Source organism: Camelina sativa, chromosome 13, assembly GCF_000633955.1.
Source record: "Camelina sativa cultivar DH55 chromosome 13, Cs, whole genome shotgun sequence".
In the NCBI taxonomy this organism is placed as follows: Eukaryota; Viridiplantae; Streptophyta; class Magnoliopsida; order Brassicales; family Brassicaceae; genus Camelina; species Camelina sativa.
In genome coordinates, this window is record NC_025697.1 from 23,828,993 (window position 1) to 23,848,099 (window position 19,107).

The 19,107-nt window shown below is 36.5% G+C and overlaps 4 protein-coding genes and 2 pseudogenes across 7 annotated transcripts in view; 2 read left to right on the forward strand and 4 right to left on the reverse strand.

The window, feature by feature from the left end:
• LOC104737735 (probable glycerol-3-phosphate acyltransferase 8) overlaps positions 1–501 on the forward strand; it is a 5,651-nt gene extending 5,150 nt beyond the window's left edge. Inside the window, exon 6 of one of the 3 annotated variants that reach the window (XM_019235181.1) lies at positions 71–501. In XM_019235181.1, the coding sequence (XP_019090726.1) occupies positions 71–241 (171 nt within the window). In that variant the 3' untranslated portion in view covers positions 242–501. The other 2 variants (XM_019235179.1, XM_019235180.1) reach the window with 2 other exon arrangements.
• On the forward strand, positions 1,476–4,917 carry LOC104737737 (ascorbate transporter, chloroplastic). The gene is made up of 12 exons (XM_010457990.2): positions 1,476–1,772; positions 2,061–2,129; positions 2,210–2,559; positions 2,667–2,774; positions 2,859–3,014; positions 3,107–3,322; positions 3,407–3,616; positions 3,717–3,854; positions 4,011–4,112; positions 4,390–4,455; positions 4,544–4,628; positions 4,820–4,917. The coding sequence occupies exons 1-12, from the start codon at positions 1,718–1,720 to the stop codon at positions 4,915–4,917; spliced, it is 1,653 nt and encodes a 550-aa protein (XP_010456292.1). The 5' UTR covers positions 1,476–1,717.
• Positions 5,150–7,366, reverse strand: LOC104737736 (annotated as a pseudogene).
• Positions 7,302–8,387, reverse strand: LOC104738568 (cytochrome P450 86A2-like). Its single transcript, XM_010458725.2, has 2 exons — positions 7,544–8,387; positions 7,302–7,398 (listed from the first exon to the last, which is right to left on the reverse strand). Exons 1-2 carry the CDS (start codon positions 7,963–7,965, stop codon positions 7,302–7,304), a joined length of 519 nt encoding a protein of 172 aa, XP_010457027.1. The 5' UTR covers positions 7,966–8,387.
• Positions 12,882–14,832, reverse strand: LOC104737738 (ATG8-interacting protein 2-like). Of its 2 annotated transcripts, XM_010457992.2 has the most exons (4): positions 14,775–14,828; positions 14,601–14,650; positions 13,305–14,136; positions 12,882–13,229 (listed from the first exon to the last, which is right to left on the reverse strand). In XM_010457992.2, the coding sequence occupies exons 3-4, from the start codon at positions 14,103–14,105 to the stop codon at positions 13,119–13,121; spliced, it is 912 nt and encodes a 303-aa protein (XP_010456294.1). In that variant the 5' UTR covers positions 14,106–14,136; positions 14,601–14,650; positions 14,775–14,828; the 3' UTR covers positions 12,882–13,118. The 2 variants fall into 2 exon arrangements, with proteins under 2 accessions (XP_010456294.1, XP_010456293.1); XM_010457991.2 differs by having other exon boundaries at positions 14,601–14,832.
• Positions 17,319–19,107, reverse strand: part of LOC104737739 — a 2,856-nt pseudogene continuing 1,067 nt past the window's right edge.

Genomic DNA, 19,107 nt, shown 5'->3' on the forward strand with positions numbered 1-19,107 from the left:
CCCTTACTTCTTCTTCATGAACCCAAGACCGAGCTACGAAGCCACTTTCTTGGATCGCTTGCCTGAAGAAATGACTGTCAAAGGCGGTGGGAAGACTCCGTTTGAGGTGGCCAATTACGTCCAGAAAGTTATCGGCGCTGTATTGGGATTCGAATGCACCGAACTTACCCGCAAGGATAAGTATCTTTTGCTCGGAGGTAATGACGGCAGGGTGGAGTCAATCAACAACTCGAAGAAGTGAAAGTCCAAAAAGAAGGGTTTTTATAGTTAATTGCCATTGACTTGGGAGTGAAGCTAGGTCATATACGAATTTCCATGTGTCATTTGCTGGATAAAGGAAAGTTTTATAGTTTAAGATGTATTGGTTATTGTATTTTTTAAATATATAAGCAATTTTTCTTATATAAATGTCGAAGGGGTGTGAAAGGCCAAAAGCTATTTTGTGATATGCTTCTTCGGTTCAGTATATGGGATGAGAGTATATATGATGAAAACTTTATATCTAAATAGCCATAATTTAATGTGAACATAGAAGATGCCATGATAGTTGCTACCGTGATCAATTCATAACTTAACTTACTGTCGTCCAGCACTTGTCGACAGTAAACTATAAATGAAGTCGTATGGATTCTAAACAGCAGCACTTGATGAAAGCATACTATGGACAAACATACACATCCTCTTTACATCTACTTACAAGACATCCATCTATAACTAAAGAAAGAGGAATTAAGAAAAGTTACTTTACAACTAGCAGACAAAGAGAATTCAGAAGCTGCAGATAAATTTAGCTAAACCAACAACTAAACTACTAGTGAAATTACTAAGACCATCATTAGTGGTGGTTACTCTAATGGCAGTAACGATGAGCGTTACTCAAAATAATATATTTTATTATTTTTTCTTTTAATATTGTTATACATTTAAATAATAAATCTGGAAAAGAAAATTAACCTATGAGGAAGTGACAGCTGGTTGAGAACCGATCCTCCCGGTGCCAGGAAAAGAAACGTTACTTAATTTTTGTGCACCTTTATTATTATTTTTTTATTTTTAATTGAAAGAATCCTAAGAGTAACTATCACTAAAGATGCCCTAAAAACTACACATGTACACTCTAAACGAAAAACACCTTGGGTTGAGAATAACGTCTGCTAAGCCCAATCATACTTGTTATTATTATTACATATTGGAATTGGAAGCCCAGTGAAACCCAATAGTGACGTATCAATGTTTTATTCTTGAGTTAACCTACCTGTCTTTTTCTTTGGGTGAGGTCATCTTCGGCTGTAACGGCTCAGATATTTTCCACGCCATGTACCAATAATACCCTCGGAAGTTTACCAAAGGAAATAAAGAAGCGACAGGGGGGGACTAGGGGTAGGTTCGTAATTGGGAGAGCAACGGAGGTTCCAACGAGTAGAAGATGATGTGCCACGTGTCACTATATCGACCCACCCTTTGCCTCTTCTCTGGTTCCCCATATGGCCACTAGTCTGATGAGTGATTTTTTCCCGCTTCAGCGTCTCTCTCTCACTCTCTCTCGGCTTTATCCCCCTCTTCTCTTCTCTTCTCCTCTGATTTTTTTTTTTTTTTTTTTTTTCGAAAGCTTCGTTTACTCCGCTTCTATGGAAGAAGAAGCTTAAAATCTCTCTCTCTCTCTTCTTCTGATTCCTTTGATTAAGTTTTCTCTTTATTCTGAGAAGCAAAAGGCAACATGGCCCTCGGTGGCTTGATTTCAAACCGGAACTTTGGTTCCTTCATCGGTTCAGGTATCTTGCTCCTCTTTCACTTTATTAGGGTTTCTGGTTGTTTATCGTATTATATATATATATATATATTAGTGGAATCGATAGGCTTTGAGACCCTAGCAAAAACTCGCTAGCTAGTTTCTCTATATACAGAGGCAGATATCATTAATGTGTGCTTGGCTTTGGCTTTTGTTGAAGAAATTACTAAAGTCTTGTGCAAACATTCACAATTGATTCTCATCTACCTTTGGTATCCAAAATCATTCGTGTTTTGGAGCTAATACTGCCTTTTGTTACTTTGTATTGTAGGCAATGGTTGTCAGAGATTAGGCAAAACTTGTGCAGAGGTTTCCAACAGATTTATGCTTTTTCCTAATGGTACTTACTTCCCCATCTTTCAATGCCCCCTTTTGTTAAGCAATTTTATTCTATCTTTTAAGCATTTTTTGTTATTGTAGCATTGTGCCGTAATCATCAACCATGGAAGATTTTGTCTCTTCAACCTGAATTGGGGGGACACATGACATCTTTCCTTCAACCAAGAATGGACTGTAGAGTTAGGTTTAGGAGCAGTATCAACGACTGTGGAAATACCAAGATCAACAGATCTCGTGCTTACTACAAATCAGAGGATTCCGATATTACAGATGGAGTTGTTGATTCCCTGCCATCTGTTGACGGTTCAGCTGAAGCTATTTTAGTTGAAGGTAATCTACAGAACGCATCTCCTTGGTGGCAGCAGTTTCCTAGACGCTGGGTCATCGTCTTGTTATGCTTTGCGTCGTTTCTTCTATGCAATATGGACCGTGTAAGTACTATTATATCCTGCTTATTCTTGTACAAATTCCAAGGATATATATATATATTTTCACTATACTGTGTCTTTTACTTAATGATGAGATGCTTTTGTGGCAGGTGAACATGAGCATTGCCATTCTTCCCATGTCACAAGAATATAACTGGAGCAGTGCAACTGTTGGCTTAATTCAGTCCTCTTTCTTCTGGGGCTATTTACTTACTCAGGTCAGTTCTATGATTACAATCACTCTATGTAAGATGTGGTTTGGTATAGAGCTCAAATCCGTGCTCATCTTCTCTTGAATATAGATTCTGGGAGGTATTTGGGCAGATAAGTTTGGTGGGAAGGTGGTTTTAGGTTTTGGTGTTGTCTGGTGGTCCTTTGCCACAATCATGACTCCTATCGCTGCTAGACTTGGTCTCCCTTTTTTGCTTGTCGTGCGGGCGTTCATGGGAATTGGCGAGGTTGGCCCCTTCTATAATTTCCTTTCTATTCCTAGTCTTGTCACAGACCTGTACAACTTCTCACTGCCTGGTTCTGTCTACCTTTGTTCCAGGGTGTTGCTATGCCTGCTATGAATAACATGCTTTCTAAATGGATCCCTGTCTCAGAGAGAAGCAGATCGCTTGCACTTGTCTATAGTGGCATGTATCTAGGCTCTGTTACAGGATTGGCATTCTCTCCTATGCTAATCCACAAGTTCGGATGGCCATCTGTTTTCTATTCGTTTGGCTCCCTTGGAAGTATATGGTTTATGCTATGGCTTAAATATGTATGAACTTTCTCCCCAAGATTCTGATATCTACGAAACTTCCTAGAGAACTATTTATTAAAACACTTGTATGTTTCCTTTCAGGCATATAGCTCTCCCAAGGATGACCCGGACCTAAGTGCAGAAGAAAAGAAGGTCATCCTCGGAGGTAGTAAACCACGGGAGCCTGTTACAGTTATTCCATGGAAGCTAATATTGTCTAAACCCCCTGTCTGGGCTCTCATAATTTCTCACTTCTGCCATAATTGGGGAACTTTCATACTATTGACATGGATGCCTACATATTACAATCAGGCATGGATCTCAACTTCACTTATATCCTTACGTTTTAATATGATTGAGAACAAGTGAACAGAATCCTGTCTTCTATTGTTGGTCTTTGGTCACGTTGCAGGTCTTGAAGTTCAACCTCACTGAATCTGGGCTCCTATGCGTCTTGCCATGGCTAACCATGGCTATTTTCGCTAATATTGGAGGTTGGATTGCTGATACTCTAGTGAGCAGAGGTCTTTCAATTACAAACGTTCGAAAGGTAAGAAATACACTCTTCTACTAACTCAAAGGCCAGACTTGTTATGCTGCTTTCAGTTACAGGAGTGACAACAAATACTTTATAACAATAGACTATTATCATCATGAATCAATTAAGGCTACTTACTTACTGCTAATAAACTGTTCAATGTCGCAGATTATGCAATCAATTGGTTTTTTAGGTCCTGCCTTCTTCCTGAGTCAGCTGAGCCATGTCAAAACTCCAGCAATGGCGGTTCTCTGCATGGCATGCAGTCAGGTATTCGTGTCAAAATATCGTATGATTAAAAGAGCCATAGAATTATGCATATGTGAGTGTACATATTAAGTTTGGAACTGTTAAAAACATGTTTGCCGTTTCTGATTTCACACCGGCCGTGCCGACACAAAGATTGTTCTTCAGAGAGTACAACTATAAAATTGAACATGACATAAATGCAATGTCGGGCAACTAAAACAGACAGTTGTCTCTCCCTTGGAACTTTATCATGAGTTGTGTACAGCTCTGACATAAAGACTTATGTTGTACCCGACAGGGCTCTGATGCATTCTCTCAGTCGGGTCTCTACTCTAATCATCAAGACATTGGCCCACGATACGCTGTAAGATAACATGAAAATTCTCTCTCTCTGTGGATACACTTTGTCAACAAACTTGTTCGACTTCATTAACTATGCCTTGGGGTCGCAGGGTGTGCTCTTAGGACTTTCAAACACAGCAGGTGTCCTCGCTGGTGTCTTTGGCACTGCAGCTACTGGTTACATCCTCCAACGAGGTATTTTATTAATCTATATCCACATTCTTGCCAATCATACAGACACAGATTTGGGCCAATGATTATGATCTCTAGGGTGGACTTGGTGTGGAAATCGTGATTTCTTTTGTGATATTTATGATCCGTTGATATCCTCTGTCTATTATATTATTAACCAACGACTTGCTTTATTTTTGTACCTAAATATTTAGGCTCATGGGATGATGTGTTCAAAGTAGCAGTCGCACTGTATCTAATTGGAACTCTGGTCTGGAACTTGTTCGCAACCGGAGAGAAAATTCTCGACTAGACCTGACCGCAAACCAAGTTTATCAAATAGCTGCAGTGAGATTGTGTGCGCAAAGCTTTAAATTTTTCCTTTCACTGCTATCCATTTGATCTGATAGTGAGGTCAAATGTGTGAAAATGGTTCCCTGGTCTCTGTTTCATAAAGGAACAAGTTTTTTTATAAAAAACTGTATTTGTTTTTAGTATATTTTTGGGACTCTTTTAAAGCTTACACAGTTTGATGGGGGAAGGGATAAGAATCAAATTGTAAAAGCTTACATTAGAGAAGAACAACCAAAGTATTATATTACATTAGAAAAATAAAAAAGAGAAAAGAGAGTATCTGCTTACAAGTTTGTTTTCATCATCACAACCAAACAAATGTTTTTTTACTGTTACCCAACAAATCACAAAACCCAAACGAAAATGTATGTATTTTACTAGTATAAAAATATTATTTAACCCGAGGAGCTGCATTGCATTACACGGCAACCGCCACAGCCGCATTAACGGCGACGCCTTCACCAATAACGCCGTTGCATACGCCGTTAAGAGCGACGACGTCGTTTCTCTCTTTGGTTACGACGAGACTCTTCATGATCGCTTCCAGATCCCTCTTGTGTACGTTGACCAGAAGTCCGTTCTTCATAAACAAAGTCCCGGCGCCACCGTCAGTCTGTGCCGGAGCAATACCGCCGCCGCTATAGTTTTCATCTGCAGATACGCTAGATCTTTCCCCAGACAGATCCTTGGTCCGGCGTTGAACGCCACGAATCTGTACTGATCGTGGTTCACGAACGTCCCATCTTCCGGCGAGATCCACCTCTCCGGCTTAAATTCCAAACAATCCTCTCCCCAAGTCGTCTTCATCCTCCCCGCCGCGTAGATCGAATAAGTCACCGATGATCCCGCGGGCACGAAAGTCCCGTCCGGCAAGATATCGTCGTTGACGGCGTGCTTCGAGTCTTCAGGCACCGATGGATAGAGCCTCAACGTCTCGGAGAGCGCCGCCTTGAGGTAAACCAGCCGGTCGACCTCGTCGAACTCCAACGGCTCCGACGTCCACGACGACAAGTCGGTTCCACGTGTCTCCATCAGAACGGAGCAAATCTCGCGGACGATCTTATCCTCGACCGTTGGATGCGTCGTGATAAGCCAGAAGAACCAGCTAAGCGCTACTGATGACGTGTCACGTCCAGCTACGATAAAATTAAGGACCACGTGTTGGAGAAACGTCGTCTGGCTGTAGGACGGATCTTTCTTCTTCATGAAACGAGAGAGGAGGTCGTCGTGTCTCGGGGGGGACCCACTCTCTTGCTGACTCAGAAATTCTTGCTTACGTGTGTTAATGACAGCATCCAGATACCCATCGATCTCTCCCAAGCTCCGGCTCAAGCTTACCTCTAAGCCGAGCCCAAGCCATTTCTTCAGCCTCCATAGAATCTCCGGCATAATGAACCGCTGCAGAGAAGCTTCCGTGGCTCGGTCGAATGCCGAGGCGAACCCGTTCTCGGGGAGTCCCGGTGCGCAGGTTCGTGTGTCCTTCCCGAATGATAAACCGCAAATGTTGTCGAATGTGAGCCGTAGTATCAAGTCTTGGAGATCAACTGCCTCGTGATTGTTCTGAGCCGTTTCAAGAATCGGACAGAACCGGAGCTTTATTCCTCGGTTCACCCACCGACCCATCGCTTGCCTCAACGTCCTGCATCACAGAACCAATCAATTTACATAACCGAACCAAAATAATTCAGTGAGTAAACCGGGGGGAAAGAACTACTACTATTGTGTACATCGTACATGCATGAATGAATGAATGCCCGGCCCGGTCCGTTTAAGGTTGTACGTACCTGGTGGTGAATTCAAGAGCGGCGGTTTTACGCTGGAAGAGCCAAGTGTCACCGTCGGAGTTGAAGATGCCTTGGCCGAGGAAGTCATGGAACACGGCTTGCCATGTAGGACCTTTAGGGTAGTTGTCGAACCGGGTCTTGAGCATGTGCTCGATGTTCTTCGGATCGCACGTGACGGTCACGAGACCTTGCTTCTTCGCCAAGAAAGGCACGGCGCAGATACATGTCTGGTATGTGCCGCCACACGCACGGAGGTTCTCAGTGATCCAGTCGTGCATACGGTCGCGCTGCTCGATCAGACCCGGAAGACTGCCCAACACTGGCCAGACACGTGGACCGTTTAGCCACCGTGAGATCCTCTTGAACCATAGCCAGTAAGCTGTAGCAACAGCTACTAGCAGCATCGCGTTGGATACATCCATATCAATGGGAGGACTATATTTGAAATTGAATGATCGATGTAACCAAAAATGTGAAAGTTTTTAAGGAAACTTAATGGTGTTTGAGGGATGATTAAGGTTTTTGATGAGAAAATATATATAGAGAGAAAGAGATGGCATCAAGAAGAAAAAGAAGTGGAGGAAATACAACTGTTACTGCTAGCCTTCAGAAGCAAGCAGCAACCCTCATNCCGACCCATCGCTTGCCTCAACGTCCTGCATCACAGAACCATTCAATTTACATAACCGAACCAAAATAATTCAGTGAGTAAACCGGGGGGAAAGAACTACTACTATTGTGTACATCGTACATGCATGAATGAATGAATGCCCGGCCCGGTCCGTTTAAGGTTGTACGTACCTGGTGGTGAATTCAAGAGCGGCGGTTTTACGCTGGAAGAGCCAAGTGTCACCGTCGGAGTTGAAGATGCCTTGGCCGAGGAAGTCATGGAACACGGCTTGCCATGTAGGACCTTTAGGGTAGTTGTCGAACCGGGTCTTGAGCATGTGTTCGATGTTCTTCGGATCGCACGTGACGGTCACGAGACCTTGCTTCTTCGCCAAGAAAGGCACGGCGCAGATACATGTCTGGTATGTGCCGCCACACGCACGGAGGTTCTCAGTGATCCAGTCGTGCATACGGTCGCGCTGCTCGATCAGACCCGGAAGACTGCCCAACACTGGCCAGACACGTGGACCGTTTAGCCACCGTGAGATCCTCTTGAACCATAGCCAGTAAGCTGTAGCAACAGCTACTAGCAGCATCGCGTTGGATACATCCATATCAATGGGAGGACTATATTTGAAATTGAATGATCGATGTAACCAAAAATGTGAAAGTTTTTAAGGAAACTTAATGGTGTTTGAGGGATGATTAAGGTTTTTGATGAGAAAATATATATAGAGAGAAAGAGATGGCATCAAGAAGAAAAAGAAGTGGAGGAAATACAACTGTTACTGCTAGCCTTCAGAAGCAAGCAGCAACCCTCATTAATGAAGATTGTTGAGAGAGTGTATCCTAATTGAATGAGATATGAAATGTCAGCTTACTAAGTAGTTTATTTGTGAAAACTCGCTTATGGTTTTGGAGATAAATTAAAAGATTTGCTCAGGTTTTGAAGTCGTCAAAGAATTGGTAAAGTTGGGAGAGTATGATACAGGAGAGAAAATGCACAGGGAAGAAGAGTCGTCTCATTTAATGATGAATCCAATTAATGAGTCAAATTATTTATATATATACATTATATTCATACACATATATGAGTTTTTCTTTTTGTTTTGGTGTGTCATATTGTATTATTTTATATACGTGTGTGTTTCTCTGTGTGCTAAATTAAATGAGATTAGTTGAGAACCTAAGAAGCACAGAAAAATATGGATGAGAATAATAATTAAAGTAGTAGTAGTAGAAGTAGAATCTTTTTATTGCTTAACTATTTACATCTAATGTGGGTTAGAAGAGTTGAACACATAACACATGTATTGTTAGGTAATGACATTAGGGTTTGCATGATATAGTTAATGTCTAATAGGTTTGCATTGTGTCCTAATACAACCTTTTAGGTTTGACTTTGTAAGTGATCGTAAACCAATGCTCACGTTTTGTTGAAAACTGATTTTTTTTTTTAGTACCTAGATTAATTATAATAGAGAAAAGGAGACGTGATATTTAATCTTCTCGTTTTGGTTTATCAGTTCTTAATTTTTTGGGAGGGATTTGGTAAGCAACTCGTGACTCTTTTATCTGATTTCCTACTTTTTTTTCCTATCTTTTCTTCTATGGTAAAGAAGTGTTAACTATTAAAGAGTGAATTGATTAATCCCACAAGAAAGAAACACATTGTATTGCGTCTTTAGTTTTAGACCTTTCTGGTCTCTCGAACTATTACATTTTTTTTTCTTCTTCTTTTTACAATACCAAAAAATTGCAAAAGACAAAAGTGGCATTATGTGCATGCACAAATCTCGAGTAAGATATAGATTAGATGTCATGGCATGCATTCATGAGATGTGAAAGTCAAAGGGAGCTGACTTGTGTACACTTGCTGCATATAAATAGATGGTATAAGTACTTATAGTAATAATGTATGTGACAAATGTGTGTTACATATATTAGTAATGTATACATATTAGGTAAGTAAAGTTGGCAACCATAAATCACCACACGCAGAGAGCAATAACATCAGAGCAGCAAATATAACTCTGTAAAGGGGGTTGTACGTATGCGAAAACCTTGTGACCGTGTTCCCTTTTTTCACCTGTTCTTATTTTTATTACATTAGTAAATATAATATATATAAATACGTTTTTATACTGAAGATAAAAATTTAAATGCAGTCTCCGATCCGCTGCAGTTATGTAGTATTGAGTTTCCATGCGCATTGTATCTCGCTTTCCAATGGAGAAAAAGTCCAAGATGACATAATTTGCAGACTTCTAAACTGCATATATATCGCAAGAAAGTACATTTGAATGCAAGTTAATGTCGAGAACTCTTCAAAGATTTAACCATCGCGGTGAAAATGTATGGCAAATTCTTATAAGATACTATAACTTATTTTGGGTTCGTAGTTTCTAACTTTCTAGTAAATGTATTTTGGTAGGTCATTATAACTGCATTTATATATTATATTTAAACCCAAAAAAATGTTTATCTATATACATACACTGACTCATAATTTGCAAAAGAAAAGAAAAAGAAAAAAACATGTTTAAAATGTAACAAATGGAACACACAACTGTAGATGTCAGATAGCTCATAGCCTCGTAGCTTGTAGATGACTTGCCAAACCTCCGTAGACATAATAAACTCACTGTTGACAATTTTTTTTTTTTATCCTTTCTAAGTGAAACAAATAACATGAACACTGAAGATCATGCATGGTTCAAGTATTTCAATTAAGTTAAATCATGTTCGAGCGTTATAAATATTTAAAATGGTAATTAAGAATCACCGATGTAAAGTACACAGTTTCAGGATAAGTCATAAGGTGCTACTAAACCTCAATATCTAGTGATATTTTCTTTGATTTGAGTATTGGTTGGGGATTCTCGATTTATATTTGTATTACTCCATATAAAAACAACTAAAAATGAGGCGGAATATAGAAAACCAGACAAAAGAAAAGTATATTATTAAAAAATCATATAGTACAAATGATGAATTATGATTGTGTATTTAATTTTCCGGTGTTAATTGCTTAGGCCAACCTACTTTTGCGAAAACATTAAATATTCGTAGTTGACTTAGTTTTGGTGACACACATGNAGTCAAAGGGAGCTGACTTGTGTACACTTGCTGCATATAAATAGATGGTATAAGTACTTATAGTAATAATGTATGTGACAAATGTGTGTTACATATATTAGTAATGTATACATATTAGGTAAGTAAAGTTGGCAACCATAAATCACCACACGCAGAGAGCAATAACATCAGAGCAGCAAATATAACTCTGTAAAGGGGGTTGTACGTATGCGAAAACCTTGTGACCGTGTTCCCTTTTTTCACCTGTTCTTATTTTTATTACATTAGTAAATATAATATATATAAATACGTTTTTATACTGAAGATAAAAATTTAAATGCAGTCTCCGATCCGCTGCAGTTATGTAGTATTGAGTTTCCATGCGCATTGTATCTCGCTTTCCAATGGAGAAAAAGTCCAAGATGACATAATTTGCAGACTTCTAAACTGCATATATATCGCAAGAAAGTACATTTGAATGCAAGTTAATGTCGAGAACTCTTCAAAGATTTAACCATCGCGGTGAAAATGTATGGCAAATTCTTATAAGATACTATAACTTATTTTGGGTTCGTAGTTTCTAACTTTCTAGTAAATGTATTTTGGTAGGTCATTATAACTGCATTTATATATTATATTTAAACCCAAAAAAATGTTTATCTATATACATACACTGACTCATAATTTGCAAAAGAAAAGAAAAAGAAAAAAACATGTTTAAAATGTAACAAATGGAACACACAACTGTAGATGTCAGATAGCTCATAGCCTCGTAGCTTGTAGATGACTTGCCAAACCTCCGTAGACATAATAAACTCACTGTTGACAATTTTTTTTTTTTATCCTTTCTAAGTGAAACAAATAACATGAACACTGAAGATCATGCATGGTTCAAGTATTTCAATTAAGTTAAATCATGTTCGAGCGTTATAAATATTTAAAATGGTAATTAAGAATCACCGATGTAAAGTACACAGTTTCAGGATAAGTCATAAGGTGCTACTAAACCTCAATATCTAGTGATATTTTCTTTGATTTGAGTATTGGTTGGGGATTCTCGATTTATATTTGTATTACTCCATATAAAAACAACTAAAAATGAGGCGGAATATAGAAAACCAGACAAAAGAAAAGTATATTATTAAAAAATCATATAGTACAAATGATGAATTATGATTGTGTATTTAATTTTCCGGTGTTAATTGCTTAGGCCAACCTACTTTTGCGAAAACATTAAATATTCGTAGTTGACTTAGTTTTGGTGACACACATGTGACTTAAATTGGTGATAGTGCACAAAAGCGGTCCTAGCGGAGATGAAAATTGAAGATATGTAAAATCTACACACCGAAGGACTCAAGTTTATCAGACAGAGAGAGAGAGAGAGGTATGGTGAATTAGGAAATCGACTGAAACAGAGTCGGATGATATGATCATCTCCAATTGACAAATGTGGAAAGATGGAATCTGAACTCTGATTCAACAATTTGAACTTTGAATATTTAATCTTATAGATGTTTTGGCTGTTGAATAGATCATGTAAAAATTTAGAAGTTTAATTATAGTATCAGATATATATGGCATATTCAATGTATTTCTATGATTGTTTTCTCAAAAAGAAGAAAAAAATAAAACTTGATAAAGAACAAAATCAATCAATCATAAATGATTTTGACTAATTTGGGTATAAAAATAAGTAGCTATACTGTGTTGTTAGTTGTTCTTTCACAGATGTTGTGGGAAAAAGATATCTTACACATAAAAATGGCGTCGCAAAACTCACATCTTCACTTTGTTGTTTTCATGATCACTGTTTCAGTACTCCTTGCTAACAGTGCACAATCCACTCGTAAGATCTCTTCTTTATCTTAGTTTTGTTTATATAATTAACTAAAAAAAACTAACAACATTATACCCATCACAATGGATTCATATAGATATTTATGATTCTAATACATTACTGAAAAGAGAATTATGATGATGTTGACAAAGTTTTGCTAAAATATGATCAGGAATGATGGATAATCAGTTTCCAGAATGTGAATTCAAAGGACCATGCAAACTGAGGAGTGATTGTATCGCAACTTGTGGAGGCCAACCTAGTAAAACTTTGTGTATTCCTAATCCTAGTGTAGATACCCTTCAATGTTGTTGTATTTCAAGTTAAGATTTGATTGGAATTATTAGTTGAAATAATGATGTTTTACCAATAATATATATTATTGTAGGTTGCTCTATAAACGTCTCAAGACGAAGTAATAATATAATCTTTAACAATAATTAATATATTTTTCATATTATTTATAAAAAATATATTGCAAATACACGATTTTCAGAATTCATAGAATTTTTGATTTTGACCCACGAAAAGGATAGATCCTAGTTTACTAGTTTTAAACATTATGTCTTGGCCGAGGATAAACAACAGGAGACACTAAATAGACGACATTGATATAAACAGAGGATTAGTATGATAGGCATTGTAGTCCCTAAATCACCAAATGGGTAAATGAGTTTTTTTTTTTTCACACCAAAGAAGTAAAGCATATATGTACAAAGCAAACCCTTGACGGAACTAAACAACATTCAGAACTTTACCATTACATTATGTTTTTCCACCCCCCAAACAGTTACTCTTGTTTCTTATCGTCATTATCAAAGCTAATCACCTTATCTCGTCTTTTGTTTTTTAACTGTCGTTATGGGAGCTGGCTCGGATGAATGAATCCCTACGCTGTCCTCCTCCTCCGACAAATGCTTGTTTCAGACGAGAGATCGGCCCCATCAATCTTCCAGCTTTCTGCATAAACAAAAAAAGTGTTAATCAAGAGACATATACGTATATATTACAATCAAGAGAGTGCAATTAGTATACCTCGTTTCCAATGGTAGATTCCCACTTGAGGTGCAAAATCTGCCACCTCTCATGTTGCCAATGTTGGCCAAGAATCACAACTCCCATGACAGCTGCAGCAATGAAGATGGACCAAACAGTGTTGGTTTCTTTAGCTTGTGCAATCAAAGACGCAGCGCTTCTTTTCCACCAGGCTTGGCAAGGTGGGACATCATCATTCTTGTCATCTTTAGTAGTAGGATTGAGATCGGAAGAAACATCATCAGATGGAGAGGAGGCGGAGGCTGGCTCAGTCGGTTCTTGAAGAGGTTCAGTCTGTTGTTCATACCCAGAGATAGCTCTTTCATCGTCGAGAGAAGTCATGGCTGTCTTGTAAATGTTGTTGTTGTCATGGGTTTTGCCTCCTTTATCGTGGGAAAAGTCAAGTCGGGCAAAATCATCATCAGATAAATCCAAGCCCTTGAGAGTCAAATCGCCCTGATCATGTTTCTTGAGAGCAGACCCGGTTTCTTGCCCCACAGAGAAAGCAGAATCTAACTTCTTACTAGGACCATCGGTAAGCAGGTCGCTAGTGGTATCCGTCTGAAGCTCATCAACAGAAGTAGGAGGAGGGAAAACAAAGTGGCGAGACGTGTACAAAGGATGAGAAGTCTGAGCTGAATCGTGAGGAGGAGGAGGAGTAAGTGCATCCATGTCAGCATCATCATGTTTCAGGTCGAGTGGTTTGTTGGGACCAGGAGAAGCAGCGTAAGCAGAAGCAGTAAGGGAAACAACTTCCCAATCATTATTAGCACGCGTAGCTGCATCATCTTTGCCAGCCATATTGGTCCCAAAAAATAAAAATGGCCTGCTTCTGATCATAAACAATAAAACTACTAGTGTCAGATCCAATACAACAACTTTGTTTATTCCCCCAACATACATACATACATACATATATTATTAGCAAATTAAGTACTTGAATTTGAGAGAAGCTCTCTCTAGTGAATGGTGGTGGTGGTGTCTAAAATTTCTAGACACATAGAAGATCATCAAACTCAAATCAAACTTTGAGGTGATTGTGAAACAATCAAGATACTATATTGTACACATAAATAATAATTTACAGAGGAGGAGGAGTTAACGAAGATGATCAAAGGCAACACATTTTAAATTATTCCAAGAAACCAACCAAAAAAACTACTCTCCTAAAACCTAATCGAAACACAGACTAAATTAGAAGAATAATATAACACAGATCGATCGATATGGATCAAAAAAAAATTCAGAACAGTACAGAAGAAAGGGAACGATCGTTGACGGAGGGAGGTTACTTACTACTCACTCAGAGACGGTTTGTTAATACTTAATATAGGAGGAGATGAGATCTGTATAAAAGCACGCAGATAAGATCAAATTATTCTGGGGAGCAGCACGAGAAGACAAAAGAACGTTGCCGACGAAGAAGAAGAAGATGACTGTGATGCGACGACGTCTGATTGATTTGCTTACCAAAAATTAATCGCCTCGATTTCTCTGCTCAAATTTCTTTCTACTTTTCCTTTTTTTTTAGTATATAATTTAACTTAATAACAATAATTATCTGAGAAGCAAAGACGGAACCGGGAAGTGGGGTTAACCGGTTTCATTTACTGCCGACGACCTTTTTGCAATTTGATGATTTATAAATGTTAATATTTGATTTGGATAGGATATGATATGATTGACTAATTGAAATCATTTGATAAGAGAGTAAAAATATTACAAAATGTATGAGAGAAATTAAAATTTGACACTTACAGTTTTGGTGTAAAAGAAATTGATATATACAATTAAAATTATATACTACTAGGACTCATTAAATATTTTAGAAAAAAAAGTAAATAAAATTTAAAATTTAAAACTATACATTATAAAATTATTTGAATATAATAGAATAGTTTAAATACATAAACATTAAACATAAACTGTTACTAAAAATAAAACCATCAAAATAATGAAAACTTATAACAAAAAAATATTATGTAGAATAAACACAACTTTGCAAAAAAACATTGTCTAAAGTATAATAAATATACAAGATAATTTATGAAGAATAATGATAAAGAGATAAAATTAAAAAATCATTATGACAAAGTGATTCTAACTGAGAATATTGAACTAATGGTTGTAGTGTGTAAATATATTTTTCTATTAAATAATTCTAATTAAAAATATATTTAATAGTGAGTGAAACTATATCAACAAAAAATTAAGATTAAAATACACAACTTTTAAAAACAAAATAAAATAAATGAAAATAGTTTTAACGAAAGTTACCATAAATAGACGCAACTGTAAATTCTATATTAAGTTTTATTAAATTTCTATATTGCTATAATCATTTCTAAAATTTGATTTAGATTATAAAATAACGTTGAATATTAGATATTAAATATCCAAATTATTTAAATTCAACATAAAACGAAAAATTTGTTTCAACGAACAATGATTTGTTAGTTATTGATGAAGAGACAAATATAAAAAAAAAAGTTCAAAAGACATAACTATTTAAATAGACACACCTATTAGAACGAAAAATTATGATAAAAAAATAGTGAAAAGACACAACTATACAATGAACAAATGCAACTGTTTGAGTTTAAAAAAAACAAATAAAAGCAATTTAAAAAAAATAATACTACGAAAAATTGCAACTGTTTTTCGCATTTATTCAGATTGTTATTATTACTTTTAAATATTAAACTATTTTTAAAAGAAAAGTTACGATAAATAGACGCAAATGTAAATTCGTTATTAAGTTGTATTAAATTTCTTTATTGCTATAACCATTTCTAAAATTTTAGTTAGATTAAAGAATAATTTGAATATTAGATATTAATATTCAATTATTTAGATTCAACATAAAATGGAAAATTTGTTTCAATGAACTTGTTAGTTACTAATGAAGAGAAAAATATAAAGAGAGTTCAAAATACATGACTATTTAAATAGACACGCCTATTATAACGAAAAGTTGTGATGAAAAATATAAATAAAATATAGTGAAAATGCATAACTCTACAATGAACATATACAACTGTTGCAAATATTTTTTCAAAAAAAACAAATAAAAACAAAAATTTTACGAAAAGGTACTACGAAAAATCGCAACTGTTGTGTCTGCACTGGATTATAATTATACCTAATAACCCATATAAATAGAAGGCATCTTTATTACCATATTGAAAAGTCAAACTCAAAAACTCACTATATAATCCATCTAACTTTTGGAAAAAAAACTCTAGGTATTTTTATTAAATTTTTCTATTTAAAATTAACTAAAAGTTGTACATTAGATTTATCATTCCAAAAATCTTTTGTTAAATCAAAATTGGAGGAATTTCTTTAATTTTAAAAGAATGAATGCTAGAAAATAATTTAGATAGCTGTAAAAACCATTGAGATTGAAAGTTTATATTATTTTGTGTCATGAAAAAAAAATGAAAACAGTTCAAACAGACAGACAGACATATATAGATTTTAAAAGATATGAATATTTGAATAAACACAAATCTACAATGAAAAGTTGCAATTTATCAAAAAAAACGTTAAAATGAACAATTACAACTTTTTGTAAAACACATAATTTAATTTTTTTACAAGTTTTTTTGGGAAATTATCCAAAAGATATGATTGAAAAAACACAATTTTTGGTGGCATTTATTCGGATTGACATTATATTCATCATTCCAAAAATCTTTTGTTAAATCAAGAATTAGATGAATTTCTTGACTTTTAAAAGAATGAATGTTAGAAAGTAATTTAGATAAATTTATAAACCGTTGAGATTGAAATTTTAGTTGATTTTGTGTCATGGCAAAAAAAAATGAAAACAGTTCAAACAGACAAATATATATAGATTTCAAAAGATACAAATGTTCCAATAATCATAACTCTACGGTGAACAGTGGTAACTTTTCATAAATAACTATTTTAATGATCTATCACGACTTTTCAAAAAATATCCAAAAGGTACGATTGAAAAAACACAATTGTTAGTAGTTTTTTTCGGATTGTTATTATATATAGATTACATAATATAGTGCAAATGTATATACAAATTTTTACCCCCAAAATAAAATTAATTTGCTATTTTTTCTAATTCCTCATATCCAGTTCCCCATTGTTTCATTCTCTCCGAAGCTTGTTCCACCTGAACACAACAAAATATAATACTGAAACATTTCGCGTCCTTTGTCGTGGTGATTATGAAGAACCAAAACAAAAAAATGAAACTTTAAGTACGTACCTCCTTGTTCCAATTGGTTATGTATATCATGTACAAAAGGATCAGAGTCTGAAGACTTGTCCCACATATCATACCTATCCATATCCCCTGATCATCATCATACACCAAGTTATTTCTTCCAATACCCAATATCAAACCAAATACTATAGACCGGACTGTATTATGCTTTTACCTGCACGCCAAGACTTGTTTTATATCCTAGCAAAAACCCTAGAGGTAAACCAAATGCGTAGTAACAAAACAAGTTTATATATGCCACCGGTGCTTGCCATCCTCCTCCCACTGCTACACCTGCTCCATATTAATCCACCCAACATTCTTCATCATTCACCAATTTTCATGTTTTTTTCTTTATTACTACCAGACATATATAATTCTTGATTTACCTGATATAACAGGTTGTAAACTGTTGAGAATCATCGTTATTCCGAGTAGGTATGCAAGATCAGCTACCGCCTTCCTCATATCTTCGCTCTCCGTAAATATCACTGCAAACTCATCTCTTGTTATGAGAATTACAATCGCACACACTACTCCAATGATGAGAGACTCCATCACTGTTACCATCACCGAGTATTTCGCTGCTCTTGGATGTCCCGATCCTAGCTCATTCGACACCCTCACACTGAACAACAAACATATATCCCATATACGTACTTTTCAAAAAGTGTCTTCATCCTTTTTTATAAAGAACAAAGATTGCTTTGACGTCGCTTTTACCTTATAGCTGCATTGATTCCTATGAACAACATTCCTTCCCATCCATTGATGTTCATACTGAGAGAGAAAGAAAGAAAAGTGTCATCATCAGATATCAGAAAGAAAAAAAATGTAAATCTTTGACATTGTCAAGGGTCCTAATGGTCAAAACCAGATTGAGAGAGATCCAACGGCTATGACAGGGTCTTCAAGATGTCCGGTTAAGACAATGATTGTCATGAAGTACCAGATCTCAAGACAAAGCATAACCGCAGACGCAAACGACAGTTTCAAGAAGGGCCAAATGTCTTTAAACGCTAACCAAGACAGCCCTTGCCAACAGTCTTTACACCACCCGACAACATAAACAACCTGCGCGATCGCTATTCCCCAAGCCGAGACATCGAAAGCAGCCGCTGCACCGTTTAGCCCCCACTTGAAAACGTTTATGAAGAGGTAGAGGATGAAAATGTGAAGGGTCAAAGCAAAGAAACCGATCCAAGCCATGATCCCAACTTTGCTCTGCGACTGGAGAAACTTCTGAGTCGGGAAATTGATGGCGAGGGCAAACATCTGAGGGATGATTTGTGTAGTAAATTTGCCAGAGATCTCTGCGATTTCGGGTTCTTGGCCGAGTAGAACGAGAAGAGGAGTTGCGTAGATGTAGAGTGGAAGCAAGCAGACAGAAGTGCCTAGGAGGATAAGCCATGAACGCTGCATATAAACGCCTAACATGTCCATTTGTCCCGCTCCAAACGCTTGCCCACATAGCGTTTCCAACGCACTCGCCATACCTAGCTGAAATTTTTTTATTTTCATGGAATGTTAAGAGAAACACACAAAAAAAAAAAAAAA

Bases quoted from the DNA above. Each gene is read 5' to 3' on its own strand.
- LOC104737737 (XM_010457990.2), top strand. From the start codon at position 1,718: ATGGCCCTCGGTGGCTTGATTTCAAACCGGAACTTTGGTTCCTTCATC. The intron at 2,775-2,858 runs GTCAGTTCTATG...TCTTGAATATAG, and splicing joins GGGGCTATTTACTTACTCAG to ATTCTGGGAGGTATTTGGGC. The intron at 3,855-4,010 runs GTAAGAAATACA...TCAATGTCGCAG, and splicing joins CAATTACAAACGTTCGAAAG to ATTATGCAATCAATTGGTTT.
- LOC104737738 (XM_010457991.2), bottom strand. From the start codon at position 14,105: ATGGCTGGCAAAGATGATGCAGCTACGCGTGCTAATAATGATTGGGAA. The intron at 13,230-13,304 runs GTATACTAATTG...TTGTTTATGCAG, and splicing joins AATCTACCATTGGAAACGAG to AAAGCTGGAAGATTGATGGG.